The sequence below is a fragment of the Lipotes vexillifer genome, unplaced genomic scaffold (assembly GCF_000442215.2).
Source record: "Lipotes vexillifer unplaced genomic scaffold, Lipotes_vexillifer_v1.1 scaffold130, whole genome shotgun sequence".
Taxonomy (NCBI): Eukaryota; Metazoa; Chordata; class Mammalia; order Artiodactyla; family Lipotidae; genus Lipotes; species Lipotes vexillifer.
Window position 1 is genome coordinate 431,281 of NW_006793860.1, and position 10,429 is coordinate 441,709.

The following is a 10,429-nucleotide window of genomic DNA, read 5'->3' on the forward strand; positions in this document are numbered from 1 at the left end:
ACCCTTGTTTTGGAATCTTTTCCAAGTTTGGGTGGAGGGATCAAGGGTTGATGGAGATTTATTTTCTTTATGAGAAGAGGAAGAGGGGGAAAAAAGTGAAATCTCTTTTTATCAGATAGTGACTACTGATGATAATTCTAGTTTTTGCCTTGGCTGCCAGGAAGCTCCAAGCTAACACATGGCACTTTCCTGCCTTAAATGTTTATCTCTTTTTGCCTTTATTCTAACTGCTGCTTCATACATCCCACTCCATCATTACCCCAGCCAGAGGAAGTCATCCCTTCTCTGAACCCACGTAGCATTTTATCAGGGATTTCTGCCTTTGGGCCTTGGGTTGTGGCTGTTTTGGTCGTTACCTCCTCTGAGGAACTATATGCTACTTGAGGACAGTGATCGTGTCCTGTCCTTCTGTGTATCCTCCAAAACATCCAGGCTGTGTCTAATACATTATTAATACCTACAATTACTGTGGAATGAATGTTGGCTAAAAAGACTTTTTTAAAAAAGCAAGTCTAACCGTGAAGAAAAAGGAACCAGGAGTTGTTCCTTTAACAGTGAAATTATCTTAATCATCAAACATGTTTCCCTTTTGCTTTAGCTGCCAGTAGCTTCAAGGTACTTCAGTGTTCAACTGCTGTAACACTGTCCGGATAGAAGGACCAGGATTGCAATAGACACACTTATGTGGTTTGCAAGGCTCAAGAGAAATCTCAGTTTTCTTGGTCCTGGTTGCGTGCAGAGGTTGCAGTCAGCCTCTGGCTTCCCAGAACTTTCCAGTGCCAGACACTTCCATTGTTGCCCTTCCCCCTACACTGTATACAGGGTTTTGTGTCTGCTCCCCACTTCCTCGCTACCATCAAGTCTGTGCGCCCCCCCTGTGGGCAGGGACCCAGCCTCCATCATTTGCAGCCCTGGGCCTCTGCATGGTGCTGGCCCAGGGCAGCCATCGGTCGGGGAGGATGTTTACCCAGGCTTGTCATCACTGCCTCAGACCCTCGGAGCCACATCCAGAGGAGGAAGCTCGCCGAGTTCTGGTATCGTTGCTGCAGCTGGTGTTGTGAATCAGGCCGACGAGCAGCGCATCCTCTTACCCGGCTATTTCACGACACCAGGGTTGCATCATACCCATCCTCTCCAGGCGAGCCTCGTGGGACCGGGGCGGATGTGGACGTGGGGATGGGGCGGGGGTTGCTGTGGGGGTGGGCAGTCTGCGTGTGAAAGATTGTTCTCTTTAGCCCACTGGGTCTCAGCCTGACTGCCCAGTTCCACCTGGGGAGATTTCTAAGAATACTGATGCCGGACCCCCACCCCCTTTTCGGCCCCAGGCCCATAGCATCTCCAGCGAGGGAGTCAGCATTTGTCAGAGGCCCCAGTGAGATGGTTTGAGTGTTGTGTGCAGTCAGGGGTGAGCCCGAGGGCTCAGAGCTGTGCAGTTGTCTGTTCTGCCTGTCATCAGAGCCCCTCCCGGCCCTCCCTGGCCCTGTTCTTTCTTCCTGGCACTGCTCACCACCCCACTATGCTCCCCACCAGCTTTCCAGAAACAGATGAGATCTGATTCCCCAGGACAAAGGCCAGTCTCCTACCCTGGCGTTCAAGGACCTCCTTGCCAGGTGTCCCTACTCAGAAATGACACCACATTTCCCCCATAGAGTCCTCCCTGTTCCCCTCTTCTCTCCAACTTCTGTCCTACATGAATCCGTGTGCTGGTTCTATCGGCTCTGCCTTCAGAATATATCTCAACTCCCAACACTTCTCATGACCCTGCCATCCACATCTACTCCCCGGCCCGGCCACCACCTTCATGTACCCACAGTGGCCCCACTAGTCTTGCTTTGCCCTTGCCTCCCTCCATCCAATCTCCACACGATGACCAAAATGAACTTTGAAAAATATAAATCTGACCATCACATAATAGAACGTGCAACTTCTAACCCTGGCTTATAAGGCCTGGTGTCCCCCCTTCCATGTCTCAAACCCATCTCCTCAGTCCCTCGGCTCCTGCCATCCTGGCCTCCTTGCCATCTTGAATCCCCAACCACACTCCTACCCCAGAGCCTTTGCACATGCTCTCTCCTCTTTCTGGAACCCCTGTGCTCACACCTGCTCACTTATGGGTGTCTCCTTCTTATTGTTGGATCTCAGCTCAAAATTCTCATTCTCAGGCCTAAATGCCCCTCCTTAAAAAAAAAAAGCTTTGTTTTCTTCATAGCACTTATCACTGAATGTACCATGATGATTGCTTGTTTACTGCTTGTCTGTCTTTTCCACTAGAATGTGAGCTCCAGGAGGGCAGGGCCTTTGTCTTGTTCCCCGTGGTGCCTTCCTTGCCTAGCACAGGGTATGGTATGCAGTAGGCACTCAATAAATGTGAGTGACTGAAGAAACAATCGGACCCCTTTCAGCCTCATCTCCCACCATTTCTTCCCTCCCCCGCCCACCACGGCACGGCACCGTGAGCTCCAGTCCCACCACCTGGTCCCTCCCACTGACCGCGCCTTCCCAAGCCCCCATGCCCCAGAACCCCCTCCATCCTTGCCTACGTCTCCCCTCGAGGCCTCCCCTCGAGGCTCCCCCTCCTCCAGGGCAGCCTCCCTCCTCTGCTAGCCAGTTGCTGCGATCTCCTTGCTGGTTAGTCTGCCAGGCTAGGCTGTGAGTTCCAGTCCTGGTGCATAAAGGCTTAGGTGCCTCAGTGGCTGTGAAGACAGCAGGCCCTTCTGTCCTCACCATTTCAGCCCCCTTTGCCTGGGGTTTTCCCTTCCAGGGAGTTTCCTGAGTCTTTCTGTTCCTTTAACACCCCATTCTTCCTCCTCCGAGATCCAGGAGAGGCCAGGGGCCCTAAGTCACCCAGCCAGGGGCCCTTGAGTGAGTGAGAGCCAGCACTGATGTAGGTGTCATTTCCATTCGGCTGCTAAGTGGGGGCTGAGGGGGCTGAGGGAACGACTTGCTCAGAGCCCTGGAGAAACTGACAACTGAGATGGGAGCCTGACAGCCCCTGAGGCCAAATCCCAGGGTTTCACTCAGGGTTCCTCCAACTTCCACTCATGGTCTCAGACCTGACAGGCTCTGGGCAACCTGGCAGCTGAAGCCCTGGAAGGCAAGAGTCGTGTGTGACCCACATGGTGCCCCCATCAAGAAGAGTGCCTCTGTGAGCATTTCTCAAAGGGATGGACTTCCATCCAAGGGCAGGAAGCCCCTTTCTTTGGCGTCTGTGCTTTGGGACAAGGAGTTCCAACAGTCCCTTCAACTGTCCTATTGATAAGCCTTTTGAGGGGTCCTGCTTAAATCCCCCTACCCAGAGACATACAGGTATGGGGGGGCGCAGGAAAGGCTTCTCGAAAAAGCAAATGCTCCCCTCCAGGGCTGGAAGGGACCTTGGAGCTGACCCAGGCCTGGGAATTGTAGAGGGGGAGGAAGTGGCTTGCTCAAGGTCATCCAGCAAAGCTGTGGGCCCTCACTCTGCAGGGGCCCCAGTGCTGCTGGAAACCAGCCTTGGTTCCTCTGGCCACTTCCTCTCCTAAGATCTTAATCACGAATTTTCCACAGCTGCTCCAGGGACAGGGTATGTAGGGACGGCTAAGGGGGTGTTGGGCAGCTGTGATTTTCACCAGTCAAGTGGCAGTTAAAGATGGAGAGGGCGATAAGGTCTGTAAGCTCTACCCTGAGGCCCCATGGGAGGGAAGGAGTAATTGGCAGATGGGGCAGGGCGCTGCAGGGAAGGTGGAAAACTGACCGCAGCTGTGGTCCTGGCCCTAGAGTCCTCACCTTGGAGCCTTCCCCTCTGCTGGCAGCTGGCTTGGGCTTGGGGACACCCTTCTGCAGAAGCCTCTCTGAGGAGGGGCCAGACGTCCTGGAGAGGGAGTAGGCAAACCTGGGGGTCTGGGGAGCCCCGAGAAGAGTCTTTTAAAGAAGTGAACACATAGTAAATATATCAACTTTGCAAAACAGTGCACAGTGATCATAATCTTTTGGGTTTTTCATCGAGGACCAGCTGTCCTCAGCTCACCTCTGTGCCTGGTTGAGCTGGGAGGACCCCGAGGACCTACCCTTTGTCCCCATCCCCACCCCTGGGGTAGTTCTGTCAGCCAAGGGTTTCTATGGCAGCCTCTCTTTGGTTCTGGCTTCCCTTCATTACTCATTCAACAAGCATTTAATGAGGACCTGCTCTGTGCTGTTCTAACTGCTTGGGAATGTCAGTGAACAAGATGGGCCCAGATCCCTGCCCCCGTGGACTGGTCTTCTAGCAAGTTGAATGAACTTTATGCCCCCCTTTCCAGGAAACTGCACTTAGGTATGAAAACATGTCTACAAATTTGTGGGGCTCCTGGATGCCAATTGAAGCACCTTCATCTTAGAGGGGTGATTCCCTAACACAGCTTGCTACCCTACCACAGTCTGAGCATTTCCTCCTGTCCTGGGCCCCTCTGGACCAGGAGTGAGGGGGCAGCAGAAGCCAGCCAGGCCCCCCACAAGTTCTCAGTCCACTGGTGCTGACTTGCTGATGGATGTCATGGAGCCCCGGGAGGCTCTGAGCATCTCAGAGCTGGTCTCTGGGGACGTAGCTGAGCTTTGAGAGCCCAGCTCAGGTCTGAGAGGCAGGGCAGGGAGGTAGAGAAAGTGTGTCCCTCACGAGGAGGGCCAGAGCCTGGGCATAAGCCAAGCTTAGAAGCCTGTGGCTGGTGGTGGCCTTGAGGCCTCCATCCATCCCCAGCCTTCAGAAGAGCAGCTTGTCCTCCAAGACTCCGGTCAGAGGTCTGTCCTGTCCCTGGTTGTCCCCACCCTGACCCTCCTCCATGTGCATCTCTCCCATCACCACCCTCTTCACACAGCGGGGCTGGTCTCTTTCCAGGTCCGTTTCCCCCACTAACTCAGCAGCCCTGTGAACGTAGGCCTGTGCCTGCCGTCTGTGTTCCTGCCTCCTGTCTCCACCCATGACATGGTCGATGGTCAGTAAGGTTTGTTAGTTGAATGGCTGAAAGATGCAAAACCCAGCGGGAATAACAAAGAGATAAGTGGTTTTCCTGTGAGCTTTAGGCCACCCACCCCCAGGAAGCAGACTCTGAGACAAAGGTGAGCCTGCAGGGCACTCACCAGTAGAGCTCTTGGGGTCAGTACCTCTGGCGAGAAGAGAAGGAAGCAGGACAGGACAGAGGGAGGAGTGGGCTGCTATGTAGACAAAGCCTCAGCTGACCCTGGGGACTTCTGGAGGTGGGGTGGCTCCTCAGATCTGGGGGCAGGGCATCAGGCCTTTGCATCCCGCACCTATCATTGGATGAGAGCTCCATGGGGGAACTCAGCCATAGGCAAGGCCATTGCCATAGGAGCTGACACTGAGATCCCTCGCAGCAGCTGGGGGTTGTCCTTTTCTGGTGGCACATCAGGTGGCCACCACACTACCTCTCTCATAGTAAGAGAGACTAACCTTTTATATGTGTGTGTGTGTGTGTGTGTGTATCTTTTAAAATGTCATACCGTTCATCTATTCGAACATACTAAATAAACAAAATATAAAACTAAATACCATATACTGAAACAAGAGGTTTTTGAAACTGCATGGAGTGGGTCCTCAGGCCATCAGGCTGTCTCTGGGGACCCTCGTAGGGTCCCTAAGGATCCTCTTGGTGAACACTCCTTCCTAGGGTCTGGCTGCTGATGTCCACTGCCCCCAAACTCAGAAGAGCCTCTCTAGGACCCAGGGGCTGGGCATGCCCCCCTTCTCTTCTGACCCAGCCCCGGCTCCCAGTCCAAGGCCATGTTGCTATCTCCAAGATCAGATGGTGGGTAGGACAGCATCAGGCACGTGCTCTGCCTCCCACCCTATCCAGGGACCTTGCTCTCCAGCTGTGGGCGGTTTGGGCCAACCTCTGCCTCCTCCCTGCTGTGGCCCCAGCCTATAAAGCCACCCTGCGTGTCCCCGCCAACCCTGGCCCCCTCCCCCGACACCCAGAGCCACAATGGCAGAGCTGCCGGTGTCGGAGATGCCCAGGGACCCTGCTCTGTGCAGTGGGCGCTTCACCATCAGCACGTTGCTGGGAGGTGATGAGCCCCCGCCACCGGCCACCTATGACAACAGCCACCCCAGCCACCTGACCCACGGCAGCACCTTCTACATGCGCACCTTTGGCTACAACACTATCGATGTGGTGCCTGCCTACGAGCACTATGCCAACAGTACCCTGCCCGGCGAGCCCCGAAAGGTCCGGCCCACGCTGGCCGACCTGCACTCCTTCCTCAAGGTAAACACCATCCCAGAGGAGTGGCCCTTCCTGCTGTGTGACCTTGACCAGTTACCTAACCTCTCTGAGCCTTGGCTTTGTCATCTGTGTCATGGGGACAAACAGGTGTCTTCCTCATAGGTTGAGAGGCCCACATGGAATGCGGGTATGGGAGCTGTAAAGCTCTGGGCACATGTAATATTTATTGCCCAGTCATTGGCGACCCAGTCAAGCAATCTAGGGTTGCCCAGAGAGGTAATGGGCTCCCAGTCAGTGTAAGTTTACAGAGTTTACACTCACCTAAAGGAGGTGGGGAGAGGAGGGTAAGAAAGGTCTGCAGCAGAGATGGGACTTGCTGGTTTGCTACTTGGGAGGCTGGACAGTGGAGGGTGGGGAGGCGGGGGAGCTGGATTGTCATGACCCCTGCCTGCCTGACCCGCGGTCTCTGCGCTCCCAGCAGGAAGGCAGCCACCTGCATGCCCTGGCCTTTGACAGCCGGCCCAGCCATGAGATGACTGATGGGCTGGTGGAGGATGAGGCAGGTACCAACGGTGAGAAGAACCCTGAGGAGCCTGTGCGCTTTGGCTGGGTCAAGGGGGTGATGGTGAGTGGGGCGTGGATGGGATGTCCAGGGATGGGGGTAGGGTGACAGAGCTCCATTCAGGCTCAGCTTGGACTCTCAGGCATTAGTAGTCAAGGCAGACCCAAGACTCAGCCCGGGCCTCAGTTTCCCCATCTGCCTAGTGACCTCAAATTTTCTCCGCTTTTGTACTTCCTGACCTCCGTTTACCCCCCAGACTGAGACCTAACCCTGGAGAAGATCTCTGTTTGTCTGCTCAGTCATCATGTGACCTTAGACAAGTTACTTAACCTGTCTATGCCTCACTTTCATCGTCTATGAAATGATGAGCATTCAATGAATTAATAGATGTAAAGCGCTTGGATGAATGCCCGCCTTGGAGTTATTGAGAGAAACTGTGTTTCCCCAAAGAGCCACCAGAGGGCAGTACTAAACACAAATCCACAACATTGTTTTCTCATTCTCCACGATGGGAAGGAGAAGGTTTGCTGTTTTAGACCCCAAGATAGCAAACAATCTAATGTACTTGGCTTTGGAAGACATTATGGCACTTTACAGAGGGGATCGCATGAGATCTAGGAGAAAGCTTCCCGCTCTGGGAGGCAGGAAGCCTGGGTTCTGACCTTAACTCTGCCAACTGCCTGCTTGGCTGTGCCTCTTTCTCCATCTGAACAGTCAACCCCCCTCTAGCTCCAGAGGCCCGTAATCCGGAGTCTGGGTCTCCCTCCCTCACTGTGGTGGCCAGAGCCTGGCGTGGGCCCATTCAGTACCTCAGAGCATATGGAGGGCCTTAGAAATTTCCCAGGCCTAAAATTTTGAATCACTAGGTTATATACCTGAAGCTAATATAATATTGTAAATCAACTATACCTCAATTTTTTTTAATAAATTAAATTCAAAAAAAAATTAAAGACTTAAAAAAAAAAGAAAAGAGAAAGAAAAAAGCAATCCCCCTGGGCTTGTAAATGCCACATGTCCCCCACCCCAAGACGTGGCTGGGGCCAAAGACCACACCAGCCCCTCCCACATGGGATTCCAGCCTCAGCTGTGGCGTCTGGCTTTGCTTTAAATTCGGAAGCTGAAGTCAAAGCCACCTGAGCCCTGATTTCTGCTTGTATGTAGGGCATTGGCTCAGCTGGCATTTGCTGAGTTCCCCCTGAATGCCAGGCTCTGGGCCAACAGCTGGCCACTGGGCCATGAATGGGGCTGGCAGACACAGGACCCTGTGCTTGGAGCAGGCTGAGGGGTGATAATGCTTGCTGCCCATCCTCAGGCCTCGATGGAAGGAGGGTAGGAGAGTGCTGGGAGGGACAGGTGGGTCTCTGGGTACCCCTCCCCTCCCTGCCCCACAGAACCAGAGAGGCACTGAAGTGGGCACCCACTAAAGTGGGTGAAGCAAGGAAAGAGCCCAGGTGTCCCCTAGGTGCCCGATGCCATGCCAAGACTGGGGACAGGGACTTATGTGCTTGACCTTGGGGTACTCAGCACCCCCCAGGTGGCCTCTGACCCCCCTCTCCTCCCAGATCCGTTGCATGCTCAATATATGGGGTGTGATCCTCTATCTGCGGCTCCCCTGGATTACCGCCCAGGCAGGCATTGGTGAGTGCTGCCTCTGGGGGGCAGGGGGAAGGTGCGCCTGGGTCCTGGTCCTCCCAGGCTCCACGGGAGCAATCTTGAACTTGGGTTACAGAGCCCACAGGTTACAGAGGTCAGGGCAGTGTGGCCAAGGAGCACTGGACGTGGAGTCAGCAGGCCTGGGGGCTCTCCCTGGCTCAGTTTGCCCTCAGTAAGTCACTTAACCTCTTGGAGCCAAATTTCTTCTGCAGAGCATCTGGGTTAGGAACTCACACTGTGGACAGACCAGCTGCTAGCTCTGCACCATGCTGTGTGACCTTGGACAAGTTTTTAACCTCTCTGAGCCTTGGTTTCCTCATCAGTTAAATGGGGACAATAACTGTCCCCACCTCACAGATCTATTGTGGGGTTCCTCTGATGCACATAAAACAGCACAGGGTTTGGCACCCAGAGGTGCTTATCAAGCGGTAACTATTACTTTATTTTTTATTATTAAGAGAGGATACCTACCCTTCCATACGTAATGATCCTTTACATGTTGGCTTATCAGCTCCCTGGCTATTTAGAATATACCAGGAGGTAGACAGAGACCCATTTTTCAGATGAGAAAAGTGAGGCTCAGAGAAGGAAAGTGACTTAAGTCATGTGGTGAATCAGTTGGCTGATTCAGGTTCCTCAAATGGCTCCTTCTGAGAAATGCCCTGACTGAGTTTTGGGGCAATCACCTCCCCGCCCACCCCCACAGTCCTGACCTGGATCATCATCCTGCTCTCAGTCATGGTGACCTCCATCACGGGCCTCTCCATCTCGGCCATCTCCACCAACGGCAAGGTCAAGTCAGGTGGGCCCCGCCCCAGCCCCAAGGTCCTCCTCGTGTAGGTCCCCGAGTCTTCACCCCGGGAACGGGTCTCTGAACCACTCCCTACCCTCCACCCCCCCGCCCCAGACGGGGACACCCCAGGCTGCCCCTGTTGATTCCAGATGTAGGCTTCGGGCAGGCTCTCCACACCTATGGGATAGGATGGCCTTGGTTGTCTCCTGCTCCATGAACCCCCTGGGCCCCATGCTCACCCCCTCCCAGCCTCAGCTCTGCCTGCCCCAAGTCCACCCCAGCCAGCTGACTCCTCTGGCTTCATGGCTCCTGGCTCTGACGCCAATAGGTGGCACCTACTTCCTCATCTCCCGGAGTCTTGGCCCAGAGCTAGGGGGCTCCATCGGCCTCATCTTTGCCTTCGCCAACGCTGTCGGTGTGGCCATGCACACTGTGGGCTTTGCAGAGACCGTGCAGGACTTGCTCCAGGTGAGGTAGGGGCTGGACCCCAGGCAGACGGAGCCCCAGCCGCCTGCCGCATTCTCCTCTACACCTTCCGGGCCGGGCCTTCCTGCCCCTGTACCTAATTTGGCCTTTAGGGACCAAAGCCACAGTCCGATCATTGTGGGTGACTCTGATGATCTCTTCAAATAAAGACCGTCCCCAGAAGTCTCCTTCAGGGGTGCGTGTTGCCTTTGGGGCCAAATTGTCCAGACCCATGCAGTAGCTGCTTTGGAGGACTTGTGGGCAGGGGAGGGGTTTGAGTTTGTGTTTTCCTATGAGAGGGCAGCCATAAATGAGGTAAATCACAGTGGAGGAGACTGGGGGTGTGGGCTGTTCAGAGGCAGCACGCGGCCTGGCCTGTCACCTCCCCCAGGAGTACGGCTCGCCCATCGTGGACCCCACCAACGACATCCGCATCATTGGCGTGGTCACCGTCACTGTGCTGCTGGCCATCTCCCTGGCTGGCATGGAGTGGGAGTCCAAGGTGAGGACAGGATGTTGGGGAGGGATGTGGGCACGGTCGAGTGTGGAAGCGGGAATCGCGGGACCTGGTCCCGGTCTTGGTTCTGCCTCTTGTGTGTGTCAGATGAGCTTTAAGTTCTGCTGCTGTGACACAGACCCTAAGGAAGGGGGCCTTAAGCCAGAATCGTTCATTTCTCTCTCATGGAACAGTCCAGGTGTGTGTGTGTCTGTGTGTGTGTGTGTGTCTGTGTGTGTGTGTGTCTGTGTGTGTGTGTGTGTGTGTGT

The 10,429-nt window shown here is 54.6% G+C and overlaps 1 protein-coding gene across 3 annotated transcripts in view; it reads left to right on the forward strand.

Annotated features, from left to right (window-relative positions):
- Positions 1-5,951: 5,951 nt before the first annotated feature.
- Positions 5,952-10,429, forward strand: part of SLC12A3 (solute carrier family 12 member 3) — a 37,941-nt gene continuing 33,463 nt past the window's right edge. For 2 of the 3 annotated variants that reach the window (XM_007466814.1, XM_007466816.1), the window contains exons 1-6: positions 5,952-6,233; positions 6,670-6,816; positions 8,316-8,391; positions 9,113-9,208; positions 9,528-9,667; positions 10,056-10,166. In XM_007466814.1, coding sequence (XP_007466876.1) covers positions 5,952-6,233; positions 6,670-6,816; positions 8,316-8,391; positions 9,113-9,208; positions 9,528-9,667; positions 10,056-10,166 — 852 coding nt within the window. The remainder of the gene's footprint in view (positions 6,234-6,669; positions 6,817-8,315; positions 8,392-9,112; positions 9,209-9,527; positions 9,668-10,055; positions 10,167-10,429) is intronic. The other variant, XM_007466815.1, reaches the window with a different exon arrangement.